General features: G+C 38.4%; 1 protein-coding gene across 1 annotated transcript in view; it reads left to right on the top strand.

The window, feature by feature from the left end:
- Window positions 1-1,133: 1,133 nt before the first annotated feature.
- Window positions 1,134-16,789, top strand: part of EFCAB11 (EF-hand calcium binding domain 11) — a 151,398-nt gene continuing 135,742 nt past the window's right edge. Inside the window, exons 1-3 of the mRNA XM_003786980.3 lie at window positions 1,134-1,239; window positions 1,800-1,895; window positions 6,095-6,140. Of these exons, the coding sequence (XP_003787028.2) occupies window positions 1,153-1,239; window positions 1,800-1,895; window positions 6,095-6,140 (229 nt within the window). The 5' untranslated portion in view covers window positions 1,134-1,152. The remainder of the gene's footprint in view (window positions 1,240-1,799; window positions 1,896-6,094; window positions 6,141-16,789) is intronic.

The raw sequence follows: 16,789 nt of genomic DNA, 5'->3' as shown, positions 1-16,789 counted from the left end.
AGGCTGAAACAAGAGGATCGCTTCAGCCTAGGAGTTTGAGGTTGCTGTGAGCTATGACTCCGTGGCCACTCTACCCAGGGCGACAGAGACTGTCTCAAAAGAAAAAGAAACAGAAAGGCAATCCCTAGCTTATCAACGAATTAGCAAAACAACTTCTTTGTAGGGATTCTCTTAGACTTGGAGGTGGCTAGGGCTTGAAGCAGAGTGTTTGTATTAAATTTGGGGAAAGGGTGAGGCGAGGTTAAAGGCAGCTGTGGACTGGGAGACTTGTGTCCTGGGAGAAGCGGGCTATAAAATAAAAAGTTAAACGAGTTCCCTGCATACTCAGAACCTCCGATGTCTGGTTCTTCTTTGAAAGACTTGTGTTCTTTTTAATCTGATATGCCAAGAAACAGGGGTCTGGGATAAACTTTTGGTAAACATTCGTCTCTCCATAGTCTTTGCTTTTAATAAGGATATTTGCTGTGGATTCATTTTCGGAGTCTCTTTCAAACCAGACATCTCTCCCAGAGAGGAAATAAATTTCCGTAAATGCTTTAATGGCTCCTTTTCATTCGTTTATTGAAGGTGTCATTTGTGCCAGGCACAGTGCTAGGTGCTGGTGTTTTTCCTAGAACAAAACAGGAGTTGTAATTACGCTGGGAGCTCATCCCCAAGGACTTGCTGATCTGAGCGTGAATCCTGGTCTTGGCTCGATTCATTTAGTCCTCTTTATGCTTTGTTCACACTCTCTTTGCGTCTCCTATAATGTTTAGCATAGTGCCACAGAGCAAAGTGATCCAAAGTAATTTATTGCAAGGTGAGGGGAGAGACTTAAATTACAAAACAGACCACACAGAACGAGCACTTCGGAGCGTTAAATGCCCAGCGGCTCGTAAGGAGTTAAGAGGACCGGGTAGGGGCAGAGCCAAGTACTAGGGGCGGATCTGCTGGCCTTCCCGCCCAGGCTGTGCCAAGGCAACGTTGTTAAACAAAGTCTCTGGCCAATACGACTGCAGAACTAACCTGACTGGTTCGAAGCCTGTCCAATAGGGGAAGACGTTGGAGCGGCACGGTAGAGTTCAACTTCCTGAGCCGCGGTGGGCGTGGCTGCGGCTTTTTGCCCGCGGGCTCTGGCAGTGGAGGTGGTGGGTTTGGTGGCTCCGGAAGGTCATGGCGCTTGCTATGTTTTTGTCCGAGACCAGGCCCAGGCCACGGACTTGGGAAGCCAGCCCTTCGGAACACAAGAAATGGGTGGAAGTAGGTGTTCGGAGGGCGACTCTTGAGTCTCGTATTTCAGCTTGAATTCCGGGGCTTGCATTCTGTCACCACGCTTGAGTCTCAGCCTATTGCGCCAAACTGCCCTTGCAGAGTGTTAATGGCTGAGCCTACAGCTTCAAGTCTCCTGGCTGTTCGTCCAGTGTTCTGGTTATTTCCAAGTTTCTTTTCTTTCCTCGTCACATAGTCTATTAGTAATAACTTCGAATCCACATCGTTCTTTCCTCCTTTCAAAGCCTGCCCCTTTGTCTCACTTTCCTAATTACACAACTGAATTTTTGGATAGAATTTATGCCGGTGGTTGAAAGGAATTAATTTGCGTTAGGCTAGCGATTAGGTCGTTTGCGCTTCTTTGAGGCAAATTTAAGTTCTTAAGATTTTTTTGAGAATTAAAATTGGCTTAATGAAATTCTATTTTCAACCTCTACTGTGGGGCTAAGTTTCAACTTTTTGAGTTCCAAATTTAATATTAAATATAAACTAGTAACAAAAATAAGAGAAAGTTTCATTCTTAGTAACTAAAGATATTTAATGTTCTTTAGGTATTTAAAGCATGCGACGAAGATAACAAAGGCTATCTAAGCAGAGAGGACTTTAAAGTTGCTGTTGTAATGCTGTTCGGGTACAAGCCCTCCAAGGTAGAGCTTTCTTTATGTATTTGGGAAGGGGTAGATAGTACAGTAGTGAATGGATGGAAGAAAAGTGCACAGGGCTAGCTTAAAACTTTCGTAAAGCAAATTGCTGATTTTTTTTTGGTTTGTTTTAAAACTATATTCAAATTAATACGAGGGTACAATATTTAGGTCACAGTGTTCGCATTTCCAGGGCTAAGTTACATTTCAAAAAGAGACCCTCACCCAGGGGGCGTGTTACTCTCACAATGTGCGCATTAGGTGAGAGCCTGCCTCTAGCCCTCCCTCCCTCTCTCTAACATACGTCCTCCTCCTCCCCCCCAACTGGACTATAATAATGTTTTATTGTTCTTAGGAACATGTACAAATCACTGCTTTATAAACAATTTCACAGATGTGTGGAGTGCCGGATTTTACTCTCTCCCTAAGATTGCAACCTAGGGCTGAATTGGAAATCTTATCTCATTGGAGCCCAGGAAGCCTATTTTACCACTAGGCTGCTAATAACTATAAAAAACAGGAGAGGCATCAAGAGGGAAGGATGGAAGGGGACATTGTCCCAGAAGGAATTCACACAGAGGATGAAATGCACAGTCTCCTTTTATTAAAATTTTTTTGGCTTTAAATTATAAAAGTAATACATTCAAATATTAAAAAATTAAAATAGTAGAGAGAGGTATAAAGTTGAACATGAAATCCACTCTCCTTGTACTAGAGGGTCTCGCTCCTCAGGGATTATCTTTATGAAGAGATTTTTGTGTATTCTAAAATTTCCTATCTGTGACAAATATATTTGTAGCCTTCTGTTGAAAACATAAATGGAGGGGTGGTGCCTGTGGCTCAGTGAGTAGGGCACTGGCTCCATATACTGAGGGTGGCGGGTTCAAGCCCAGCGCTGGCCAAACTGCAACAAAAAATAGCCGGGCATGTGTTTTGCACCTGTAGTCCTGGCTACTCAGGAGGCTGAGGCAAGAGAATCGCCTAAGCCTAGGAGTTGGAGGTTGCTGTGAGCCGTGACATCATGGCAGTCTACTGAGGGCGATAAAATGAGACTCTGTCTCTAAAAAAAAAAGAAAACATAAATGGGTACATGCTGTGCCTACTTTAACTTTTTTCAATAGATCAACCTAAAAGCACACATCAGTACCACATTTAAAACAATAGTTGCATAGTGTTCTTTTAAGCCACTTTTCTGTTTTTAGTTTTCATTATTTTCTATTCCTATAAACATTGCTCCACTGAACATTCTTTTACATGTAAGTACACACACACACACATATATTTATGTCCTTGTGGATGTGTATCTGTGGACTAAATCCCTAGAAGTATAATTGCCAGATCAAGGGATATCTACATTTAGAATTTTGTTGGCTATTGCTCTCCACAGAAGGTTGCACCAGTTCACCAACAAAGAGAGTTGACCTGAGCCTTCATGAACTTCGTTGGAGGACACATTCCCTGTTCACCTCTATCTTTGTGCGATTCTGCTTGCCTGTTATGTTCATTCTCTAGACAGATCCCTTCTGGTTAAGCTGCTGAGCTGGAATTAATCAGATAGTCTCCATATTCAAGAAATCAACAGCCACCATCAAAGGAAGCACTCAGGGCTCTGCCTGGAATGCTCTCTCACTTTCATTAGACTAAACAGCTTGGCAATCAGTTATGACCCAACTGGCCCTCATGAGTGGACTCTACCTTTCAGTCATATTGCAAGCCAAATAAAGCCAGGGACCCCATGACATCCCACTTCTTCACCCTTCAGTATGCTTAAATGTATCACAAATTCACAGTAAATACGTTGTTGACCCAAACAGTTGCATGAGCAGCCCAGGTGGGTTTAGAGCAGCTTAAATAGAGGATGCTCAGTTACTGAGAGGCTGATTACGGAGCCCAGAAAAGTATTCAGAGCAGGCTCTCTGAAATTGCAGCTCTCCCGTTAACCTGCAATCATTTCAGCTGGAATTAAAGAGCAAGTCAGCTAAAAAGACTCAGGCTTTGAGGCATTATATTTAACCTGAGTTCACCTGGAAAAGATATCTTGTCTCATTTTGCCTTTATCACCCTTGAGTCTATTTGGTTTCTTAGAATATAAGGGTGAAATTTAATGACAGTTACAGTGATGTGTACCCTTTATGAAATTCAACAGATTTTTACTTCTCATACTGGGTTGAGGTTTTGGATTTTATTTTTTAAGCAAATTTACTGACTGCAGGTCACTGAACAGTAAAGTGTTAATACAGCAAGTAGTCACCTATACATTTAGTCATTTGTGCAATGAACTTTTATTATATAAAGCGATGCTTAACTTGTAGCTTCCGTGAACAGATTTTTAACAGATTTTTACTTTTATACAAAGTTGAAGTTTAGTGTTTAAGTTTTGAATATTTTTTTGAGTAACATTTACTGATTTTAGGTCATGAAGCAGTAAAATACATATACATTCATGCAGTGTTTTAAACCATGAAATTTTTTGTAATCCTATTTAATAAAAAGAACATTTGCTAGTTGCTAATGATACAAAGATGAACAAAACAGTCCCTATTTTGAAGCGGTTCACAGTTTAGTGTAGAAAGATTTATAAAACTCTGTGGTAGGCTCGGCGCCTGTGGCTCAGGTGGCTAAGGTGTCAGCCACATACACCTAAGGTGGCGGTTCAAATCCAGCCAGGGCCTGCCAAACAACAATGATGGCTGCAACCAAAAAATAGCCAGGCGTTGTGGCAGGTGCCTGTGGTCCCAGCGACTTGGGAGGCGGAGGCAGGAGACTCGTTTGAGCCCAGGAGTTGGAGGTTGCTGTGAGCTGTGAGGCCCCAGCACTCTACCCAGGGGGACAGCTTGAAGCTCTGTCTCAAAAAAAAAAACTCTGTGGTAAATGCCAAGATAGAGAATAGATCAAAAAATGGAAAATGAAAGGAATAAAGAAGGAAAGCCTAATTCTAATGGTAACTGTAATAGCAGTCTGGCTGTCATTTAGACATGTCTAGAACACTTAGTCTCTAAGAACACTGTGTGGGTGGTCAGACCTGTTGTACCCTGGTGATTGACTAGATGTGCTGGTGGTAAGAGAGTGCCATGATCGCAAGGGCTGAAGGGACAGTGATGACTGTCACAAAGTAAGAGAAAATGCAGAAGTAGGTTCAGAGGAAGTCAGTGAATATTGGGACACATTGAGTTTGAGACAGCTATGGGTGTTCCAGGTCTGTCATGCATTCACTCATTAAAGGCTGGGCTGGTATTGAGGTTATGGTGGTGAAAATCTGTTCTCAGATTTTACTGCCTCCCTTAGATGTAGAAATCTAAAATCGCACGGAGAGGTAGGACTGGAGTAGATTTAAGACTCCTTGGTTTCCAAGTTGTAGCTGAAAACACGAGACTGGATGGCATTGCCCAAGAAGAGCGAGCAGAGTAGGAAGAGCTGGTGCTTCAAGATAGAACACTAGGAATACCAACATTTAAGGGTAGGCAGGGACTCCATAAAGAAGATGAAGCAGGAAAGTAAAGGGAACCCAGGATTGTGAAGCATTTAAGAGCGAAGGTGAAGAACTTATGTCAGATGCTGCCAAGGTTCTAATTCTATTGTGTTTATGAAGCCCTGTGGCATGGGAAGATGCTTTTATTTTAGTGTTTAATGAAAGCACATCCTCAAATTTGATATACACTGTGTTCTCAAATATGTTAATAATACATAGAAGAGAATTAGATTAGATTAATATTAGACCAATATTAACAGTGGTTTTCATTAGATGGCTGGTTTTTAAAATTTCTTTCCATCATAATTTTTCAGATTTTTTATATTTTCTACATTAATCATGTGTTACTTTCATAATCAGAAAAAAAAACCCAGAATAAAGTCATAGAGCCAGTTATGACAATTGCTTCTATTTGGCTAAAGAAGAAAGGTTACCTTTTAAATCTTACTATATGTGGGACAGTCAAATTGATTTTATTTGCTTATACTGTTTTGGTCAATGAAATTAAGTTTTGGTGACTATTAGGGTCTAGCAGCTTAGCATCTGGTATCTTATAGATGTTGATAGGAAAGTAAGGTGACTATTGTAACTATTGTATGTCATTACTTGTCAGCTGGGTTCAACAAAGTTGTTTATTCATAAAATACATCCCTTCCCCCAGCCTAGGAATTAAGAACTAGCACTGTGAAAACATTCAGTAAAATTATATGTCCTATTATTATTTTCTCTTTTCTAGATAGAAGTGGATTCTGTGATGTCTTCAATAAATCCAAGTACTTCCGGTAAGATGAAAGTTAATATTAATTTTTAACAGCTCATTTAGACATTCACAAAACTAAAATTAAGAACAAACATAAACCTATGAAGCATAATGTTTAAGCACATCTTTGTTTTTACATTATTCAAAAAGAAAGGTTTGGTTCTTATATTTTTAGTTGATTAATTCATTTATAAATGTGCTGTGCTTATTGTAGGAAAAATTTAAACCACTGAAAAGCATAGAGTAAAAATGTCACTCATAATTTCAATACCCAGAGGATGATCCTGTGTTTTCTCAGGTTTGCATCTGGATGAGTGGAGTGGCATTTATTGAAATGGGAAAATACGGGGAAATATTTGGGGCTGGGGGAGACTAAGAGTGCAATTTTGAATATGTTAAGTTTGAGAAGTTTCAATCCACTATGTGAAAGCATTTGGACTGTCTGTAGAATTCAGAGTAAAGTTTTGGGCTAAACAAATAAGTCTGGGAGTACATGTTTTTAAAACCACAGGAATGAATGAGACCAGAGAGAGAGCTGGGGGGAAGCTTAGGAACCAGGGCCATTAGAAGTCAGGGAAAGGGTGAGGAAGTGGCAGAGGGGCAAGAGGAAAATCAAGAGTGTTTGACCAAGAGCCAAGAGAAGAGGGTATGTCAAGGAAGAGGGTGTGGTCAGCGCTGTCAAATGATGCTGAAAGGTCAAGTAGTATAATATGCGAATATGCGAAGAGGATCCATGTGAGTTAGTAACTCAGAGGTATTTGGCGACTTCAGCAAGAGGAGTTTCAATGTGTAATGAGGCTGGAGGCCAGGCTAGAGTGGGTTGAAGATAAATAGAAAGTAATAAAGTGTGACAATGTGAGTAGAAAACTCTTTCAGTAAATCCAGAGAGGGTGTGATCAAGCGATGCTTTGTTTTTTTTTAAGTCAAATATACATGGATCATGAATACATTTATGCATATGTGGGGTACAATGTGTTGATTTTTTTTATACAATCTGATGTGGTTACATCAAACCAATCAACATAGCTTTCGCCTCATTTCCTTGATTATTGTGTTAAGACATTTATGTTCTACACTTGACAGATTTGACTTATACCCTTGCAATTTCCCTGCCTCCTTGAACTTCCACACCTTTGTTTGGTAATTTTTGAGACAGAATCTTACAATGTTGCCCTTGGTAGAGTGCCATGGTGTCACAGCTCACCGCAGCCTCAAACTCTTGGGCTTAAGCGAATCTCTTGCCTCAGCTTCCCAAGTAGCTGGGACTACAGGCACCTGCCAAAACACCCAGCTATTTGGTTTTTTTGCAGTTGTCATTGTTTTTTAGCTGGCCCTGGCCGGCTTCGAACCCGACACCCTTGGTGCATGTGGCTGGTGCTGTAACCACTGTGCTACAGGCGCGGAGGCAGGGTTTTTTTTGTTTGTTTGTTTTTTTTAGCAAAATGGAAGAAAATGTTTCTAAGCTTCGCAGAATGATCTAGTGAAGAGGGAAAAAGAAGATGAGAGAGAAAGAAGTACCTGTTTTATGAGTCTATAGGATTCAGAGCATGCTGGATTGGCTTTCTACCTTGTGGGGGGAAATAATTTAAAGCTCACAAAAAGCTGCAAAATAAAAATAGTACAGAGAATAGCTGTATACCTTTTATCTAAATTCACTTTTTGTTAATATTTTACCCCATTCGCTTCCTTATTTGCACTTTCTGCCACTACTCCCTTCTCTCTCTTTACCGTATGTAGTCGTAGAATGCTTATCAACTCATGTATATTGATATTATATGTTTATCTAATTTATCATCTATATTCCAATTTTATCTAATAATGGTCTTAATGGTATCTTTTTTAGTATAAGAATTAGTTTTTGATTTTATATCTCTTTCGCCTCCTTTAATCTGGACTGTTTGTATAGCCTTTTCTCTTTTTTTTGTCTTTTTATAGCATTGATATTTTTGAAGACTATAGTTCACCCTTCACTGTTTTATTTTTTGTTTTTAAAGAACATTTCTCATTTTGTGTTTGCCTGATCTTACTCTGTGATTAGGTTGATGTTACAACTTCGCGGCCAGAATACTGTTTAGATAACATGTCTCTCGGGGTACCACGTCTGGAGGTACCTGATATCTGTCATTCATAGGTAATATTAAATTTTAATGCTAGTCAAGATGTTGTCTAGTTTCTCCATTATAGTATCTCTGTTTTTACTTTCTTTCTTTGCAACTAAAGAGTAGGCTATGCAAAGATATTTTGAGACAAGGCAAATATTCTTATTAAAATCTCCCTTTATATTTCATTTCCATTTATGATTCTTGTCTGTTCTAGTTTTTGTCATAATGATTGCACAATAATGATTCTTTTAGTCTCAGTGCTTCCTCTCATCAGCCCTTGACATTCTACATAAGCAAGAGACCTCCCTTTTCCCTAATTTATCTATTATCAGCAAAAACTAATAAATTTCTGTTCTTAATTTATTACTATACTTAATTATTTTATTCCTCAAATTGTCACAGATTTGGCCAGTAAGTGCCCCCTTAAGCTGGCTACTGTGTTCTTTTGATCGTTTTTATTTCTTTATTTTAAAAAATCTTTTCATTTATAAATGCTAGATTTACAGAAAAGTTGAAAAAATAGTACAGAGAGCTCTTATCTATCCTTTATCTAGTTGTAGGAAAGACTGAGACATAGACAATATAAAAAATGTCCCAATCAAACTTTTAGAGATGAAAACTGCACTGTCTGAAATGAGGAATATACTAAACAGAATTAACAGATGATTAGACATTGCTGGATAAAAAATTTAGTGAGTTTGAAAACAAAAAATAGAAATGTCCAAAATGAAACACATAGGCCAGGCATGGTAGCTTACATCTGTAATTCTAGCACTCTGGGAGGCTGAGGTGGGTGGATTGCCTTGAGCTCACAGGTTTGAGACCAGCCTGAGCCAGAGCGAGACCTTGTCTCTAAAAATAGCTGGGTATTGTGGCAGGCGCCTGTAGTTGCAGTTACTTGGGAGACTCAGGCAAGAGAATTATTTGATCCCCAAGAGTTTAAGGTTTTGTGAGCTATGATGCCATGGCACTTTACTGAGGGGAACAAAGTGAGACTCTTGTCTCAAAAAAAAGGCAAAAACAAAATGAAACACATGGAGAGAAACAAACTAAAGTAGTGAACATAAGTGAGCTTCAAATATAAGTTTAATTGGAACCAAACTCCAAATATAAGTTTAATTGGAGCCCCCAATGGAGAGGTGGAAGAAGTAGAAAAGAAATAATGACTGAAAAATTTTCAAATCTAATAAAAACTGTAAACCTTCAGATCCATGAAGTTCAATGAAATCCGACCACAAGAAACCCTAAGAAAACTATACTAACTCATGTCATATGAAATTGCCTAAAATAATGGTTTAGAATGTTTTAAGAAAAAAAAAACTTAAATATATCCAGAAAGAAAAAAAAAAGACATATGCAGAGGAACCAAGATAAGAATGACAGTAAACTTTTTGCAGAAGATAATGAAAGCTAAGAGATGGTGGAGGCATATCTTTAAAGTACATGCCAAAAGTACCGTCAATGTAGACTTTTATGCTGAATAAAATGTCTTTCAAAAATGAAAGTAAAATGACTTTTTAGCCATACAAAAGCTGAAAGAACTTATCAGCTGATTTCCTTCAAGAGATATTAAAGGAATTCATTAGGTAGCAGAAAATGGTACCAGATGGAAATCTGGATCTGCACAGAGGAATGGTGAGCCCCAGAAATATAATAGTAACTATGTGGGTAGATCCAAAATACATTTTATTACTTCAGTCTCTTCAAAAGACAACAAATGCTTAAAGCAAAAATACCAATGAAGTATGGGGTTTGTAACATGGGGAATTAAAATCAATGACAATAATATTACAGAGATGAGTAGTAGAGGAAATGGAAGTATCTAGTTGAAAGATATTTATACTATACCTCAAGTGGTATAATATGAATTGAAGATAATATGTTAATATATGTTTCATAAGTTATAAAGGACCACTAAGAGAATACCAACAAAAAGTTATAGCCAGAAGGGGAAATAAAATGAAATTGTAAAAAATTTAATTCAAAAGAAAGAAAATGGGAATAAAGAATAGATGGAAGTAGACAAGTAGAAAGCAATGTATTCAATTTTAACCAAATCATGTTATTTATTACATGTATATGATCTCAAGAGCTTAATTAAAAGGTAGATATTGTCAGATTGGATTAGAAAAATAAGACCTGACTCTCTGTTACATAGAAGCAGCTCACTTTAAATATAAGGGCACCAAAAGCTTAAAAATAAGAAGGATGGAAAAATATATATGCTGTACTAATAATAATCAAAAGAAAGCTAGAGTGAGTGTATTAATAATAGATGAAGTAGACTTCAGAAGAAAGAATTGCCAAGGATAATGATGGGTCATTTCGTAAAGAGAAAAGAGCTCATCAAGAAGGTTAGACATTTACTCTCCAAACATTGAAAATTCAAAAGACATGAATTTTAAAAACTGATAAAACTATAAATGGACAAATCCACAATGATAGTAGGAGTTGCAACACCCCTACTAATAATTAGTAAAGACATAAAATCAGTAAGGATATTGGAAATTTGAACAGCAATATCAACCTACTTGACCCAGTTGTCATCTATAGACTGCTCTACTCAATAACAGAATACCCATTCCTTTCAAATCCACATGGTATATTTAATAAGATTGGTCATACTTGGAGCCATTAAATAAATGTCAATACATTTAAAATACAAAGTACGTTCTTTACGACAGAAGTATATTAGAAACTAATAGCAAGAAATGTCTGAAAAAGCCCTAAATATTTGGAAACTAAATAGCACATTTTAAAGTAACTCATATGTCAAAGAAAAAAAATCAAAAGGGAAAAATTAGAAAATATTCTGAATCAAATGAAAATGAAAAGACATTTCAAATTTTGTGGGATACATTGAAAGCAGTACTTGGAAAGTAGTAGCAACAAGTTTCTATGTTCGGAAAGAAGGAAGGTCTCAAACTGGTATCTTCAGCTTACACAATTAATTCACTACAGAGAAGCAAGTAATGAGCCCCAAAATGATTGGAGGAAAGGTAATATTAAAGATCAAAATGGAAATGGTTGAAATTGAAAAGAGGAAAATCAGTAGAGAAAATCAGAAGCTGTTTTTTTGATGCAAACAAAATTGAGAAACTGTTACCCACTCTGAGCAGAAACAAAAAAAGAGAAGGCATAGATTTCTAATATCAGAAATGCGGTGATAATTGTTATGGATTCATTCTGCGGTTATTTAAAGGATAATAAGGGTGTACTATGAACAGCCTTAGTCAATATCTTAAAAATTTAAATGACCAAATTCCTTGAAAGATACAAATTACCTGACCTTACTCAAGAAGAAATAGGTAACCTGAATAGTCCTATCTCTAGGAAAGAAAATGAATTTGTAGTTAAAACCCATCCTGGCTGGGTGTGGTGCCTCATGTGCATAATCCTAGCACTCTGGGAGGCCAAGGCAGGAGGATTACTTGAGCTCAGGAGTTCAAGACTAGCCTCAACAAGAGTGAGACCCTGTCTCCAGAAGAAATAGAAAAACTAGCTGGGTGTGGTGACACGTGCCTGTAGTACCAGCTACTCAGGAGGCTGAGGCAGGAAAATTGCTTAAACCTAGGAATATGTTTAAGCTGAGGCTATGGCCTTCTAGCCTGGGTTCCAATAGAGCAAGACTCTGTCTGTAAGAATATTAATAATGCCCATCCCACAAAGAAAACTCTAGGCCCAGATGGCTTTACTGATGAATTCAACCAAGAAATAATATCAATTCTATACAAACTCTGTCAAAAACTTTTGAATCACATTTTTTGTTCTCTCTCATTAAATCTAAGTACTATTTCTCTTAGTATTTGTTATCCTCTCTTCTTTTACATATTGTTAAATTCTACATCTAAAAATATATTTAAAATGTAAAGAAAAGTAGCAAGTGGAAATATTTTCTATACATAACACCCCTTTTTGTGTAGTATACATATAATAAGTAATACAGTTTGTTATTTCTTTCACTTAGATTGTTAACAATTGTGAATCTGATCTTGGCAAATTTTATGTAAATGTTATTTCTTTTCTTTTTTTGCAGTTTTGGCCAGGGCCAGGTTTGAACCCACCACCTCCGGTATATGGGGCCAACACCCTATAAATGTTATTTCTATAAACTATTTCTGATAGATCATTGAAAACTTAACACCAACCTTGGCTTCTTTACTCAAGGGGCATTTCACTTACTAAGCTATCTTCATATTATAGGAAATATGGTGGTATAATATTTTTAACCTTCTTTAATTTATTTCACTTATAATGTATAAGATGGTGAGATAGTTTGATGACATTCTGAATGAAAAATCTGTTACTTTTTGTCTACAAGGTTTAGTATCAGGTATAACATGACTTTCAGAGCAGTATTATTGCTGGGAGCATATGCAGTATTTTTGACATAATCTTTATCTTTGATAGAATTTCCCCAGGCTTTTAATTTCTTATTGAAAATTTCCACATTTTCAAAGTATTCAAAATATTGTTCCTTTGGTGTTCAATTAGTTATAACTTCATGATTTATGATAAAGCCATATCTACATTTTTTTCTTTATTTTCCTCCTTCTTCTTCTTCTTTTTTTTTTTTTAAGGTTGGGGGGAGGTTTGCCCTCTTGTCCAGGCTGGAGTACAGTGGTATAATCATGGCTCACTGCAGCCTTGCACTCCTGGGCTCAAGTCATTCTCCTGCTTAATTAAGCCTTCCAAGTACGTGGGGCTATAGTCATACACTGCTACTCCCATCTAATGTTTTCTAGAGAGGGGATCTCAGTTATGTTGCTGAGGCTGGTCTTGGATTCCTGGCCTCAACCTATCCTCTTGCCTCAGCCTCCTGAGTCTTTGAGATTGTAGGCATGAGCCACTGAGCCTAGCTCCTGGATTTTGTCTTAGGGTTTTTATGTGAATAGTGGAATCTACAAAGAGTTCTGTCTCTGGCAGAAGAATTCTTTGCCTTGATAGGGTTCGCACTAATTCTACCCTATTTGGTGACTTATGCCTGAATGAAGATCTCCCCCATTCATTATATGATGTTTCACTTGTATATGACTTTTCTGATATATCAAGTGTGACTGTTGCTGAAAGCACTTTTAACATTCATTATTCTCATAGATATTTTTCCTTATGTATGTTTTCTGATTTTGAATTGAGGATTTGACTTCCCACTGAAGCTTTCCTTTCCTTGACTGGTTCTCTGATACAGAGTGAGGTGTGAATTCTGGAAGAATGATTTTCCACATTCTGTACGTGTAAAGTGAGTTCTCTGATGCAGAGTAAAGGTTGACTTCCAGCAGACCTTTTCCCCACATTCCGTATATTCATAGGGTTTCTTCTTATATGTATTCTCTCACATTTAGTAAGACCTGACCTCCTTAAAAGGTCCTCCTACATGGATTGCATTTATATGATTTCGCTCCTATAAGAGTACTTTGATACATATTGAAAAGTAAATTCTGGCAAGTTTTACTAACTTAATTACATTCTAAAGATTTCCCTGGTGCGTGAGTGTACTAATATAAAGTACACTCATGTTTTGTGTCACAAGCTCCATGACTGCAGCAAATGTGAGAAGTATTTCTGCATAGTCCTGATGTGTTGTGGCAAAAGGGTATTCTAGATAGGCTATTGATACTTTCTTCCTCTGTTCCTCTGTATTATGTTCTTTTTTCTTTTTTTCTTTCTGGGTTTTTGTTTTGCTTTGTTTTGTTCTGTTTGGAGATAGGATTTTCTTTGTCACCCACGTGGGAGTGCAGTGACGTGATCATAGCTCACTGTAGTCTCAGCTTCCTGGGCTCAAGCCATCCTCCTACTTTCAGCCTCCCAAAGAGCTGAGACTACAAGCACATGCTACCATGCCTGGCTAATTTTTAATTTTTTTGCAGACCTGGGGTCTCACTGTATTGCCCAGGCTGATCTCAAACCCCTGACCCTCAAGCCATCCTATTGCCTTGGCTTCCCAAAGTGCTGGGATTACAGACATGAGCCATCATGGCTGGCCTCTTTTTATGTTAAGAGAAGTTGGGTGGCTGTATATATCATGTTCATGCAATTTGCAAAATTTCTTTCCCTTTCTGAGTTTTCTGATGCTTGAATTTTGACTTTATGCAGAAATACTTCTCACATTTGCTAAAGTCACGGAGCTTCCTTTTGATCTGAGTTCTGATGCACAGGCAAGAGCTTCTCTACATTCATGTGGTTGCTCTCGTGCTTGAATTCTCTTACATATAAGGAAGACTTCTTTATTATGGCACATTTTCTAAAATTCATCCTGACCAAAGGATTGCTTCTAAACCAAAAGTTTTCAAAGTTGAAAAGACTTCTCTTTGACTAAGGGCTTTCCAACTTTGGGTATGTGCGGGGGAACCTGCTCCAGTATGCATTTCCTTGCATTTAATATCAAGGAACAACTCTGACATCCACTTCTCATTAGAATGTTTCCTTTCACCACATCTTTCCTTATAATTAATTTTAAAATATATTTCAAAAGGTTACCAAGTGAATTAGTCATCTGAGAAATTTAGGAGAAGGATCAGAGGAAGGATTAATTTGGAGGAATGAGATCGAAATGTAGGTGCTTTGTTCCAAAATTACTGTGAAAGGACCCTCCTTAGTCTACAAGCTGCTAGACTTTTCCCTCCTTCTCCCAGGCTTGCTATCAACACCAAATTAACTTTCTTAAAGCATCCCTTTCTTCAGCATTAATGGAACAGATTTATAATCAGGGGGCACTAACTCCAATCAGCTTTAATTTGTGTTCTTTGAACAAGGAGACTTTAGACCACAAATATTTAAGAGAAAGAGTAAATTAGCATAGCGGGAAATCGCTGCTGAACTCTAATATCTGGTAACATGACTTTTTTCTATTACAATTATGCAATACTGAACCAATTTCAGACCGTCAGCTCCTCCTCTCCGTTAGTGATATGAATCACATTTACCTGGTATTTCTCTTGAAGCCAGAGGGTTCATGCACAGATTAAATGTTTCTCCAAATGTATTATCTTTCTCCTTAGTGTTTTGATCCTGGAGAAGAATTAAAATGTTGGCGTTGGCTTCTTGGGAGCTATTTATTCAGGCAATCGCGTTTCCCAAGTTGTTGTGGTAGCTGTGACTTGGGTGTGTCCTTCTGCTGTGCATAGCTCTTACACCACTCCCTAAGATTCTCTGGACAGGGCCCATTGCTCCCTTGCTTCCTAGATGGGGTCCACACTCACATGCTGGATTGACCCTGACTCTGTTGCTTTCAGGAAAGGGCAGAGTCAGGACATGCTTCACTTTCGGCTTCAGCCAGTACCTAAACCTGGATGCCCAGGTCCTGCTTCCTGAGAGCTTCTACTCTGTGGGTCATTTCTGTAGAGGTTCATTGTGAAAATTAAGAAGAGTAAAAGTTAATTCACTGCTACTAGAAAAGGGTGAAATGTCTGGAAGAAAAGTTCATGCTGAGAGAATTTGAGGGCAGCCAGAATGAGTAGCAGAAAGGTGCTAATAATGTTTTTTTTTTTTTTTATTGCCCGTAACCTAATAAGCAAGTGAATATAAGCAAAAACTGTTTAGGTAGCCAGGAGCAAGGAAATATATGAGTGGGAGAAAAAACTCAAGACACTTGTTAAAGGAACCAGCAGATCACAGTTGACTTCCTTCCTTCCTTTTTTTTTTTTAACAGAGTGAGATTCTGGGTAGAGTGTCATGGTGTCATAGCTCACAGCAACCTCAAACTCCTGGACTCAAGCGATCTTCCTGCTTCAGCCTCCCCAGTAGCTGGGACCACTGACACATGGCACCACACCTCACTCATTTTTTTATTTTTTTGTAGAGATGTGGTTTCTCTTCTTGCTCAGGCTGGTCTTGAACTCCTGGCCTCAAGTGATCCTTCTGTCTTGGCCTCCCAGAGTGCTAGGATTACAGGCTGCTTCCCTTGCTTTTTAATAGTCCCATAGATCATATTCATAATTTTGACAGAGTTGAGGCCAGTATTCATTCCCCAAAGGAACTTAATTACTGAGTTGAAGTCAGGAGTAGAGTCGATACGCAAAACTCAAACCACTAGATTCTGTGCAGTTGCTGGAAGTTGATTTCAAATTCTGAGCTACCTAGCATCCGGGCTACATAGGGAAATGCAAGCAAATACAGCAGTCAGTGTCCGTCTGATAAAAACACTTTTCCTAGAGAGGTCTCGGTCTTCTCGGCCTGGGAGAGTTCTTTTATGATATCTCACAGGGGAGAGACAGATGAGTGTACATCAACGTTCACAAACTGTTCCATAAATACAGTAGGGAATTTTTTAAGGCCGTTCCTTCATCTTTCTCCAGTGTTTAATGCCAAAACATGTCAGGGCAGGTCTGTGAAGGGCACAGACCATGTGCTCCAGGGATACAGACTTCAGATTATTTGACTTCATTACAGCATAAATGGGAGAGCACTTTATATGGATAAGAACAGTGAAGATGGCTCGGCGCCTATAGCTCAACTGGCTGAGGCGCCAGCCACGTACACCTAAGGTGGCGGGTTTGAATCCCCAGCCCGGGCCCACCAAGCAACAATGACGGCTGCAACCAAAAAAAAACAAAAATAGCCGGGCGTTGTG

Source organism: Otolemur garnettii, unplaced genomic scaffold (assembly GCF_000181295.1).
Source record: "Otolemur garnettii isolate 467f Iridium unplaced genomic scaffold, OtoGar3 scaffold00020, whole genome shotgun sequence".
Lineage (NCBI taxonomy): Eukaryota > Metazoa > Chordata > Mammalia > Primates > Galagidae > Otolemur > Otolemur garnettii.
This window is presented reverse-complemented; position numbering and strand designations above follow the sequence as displayed.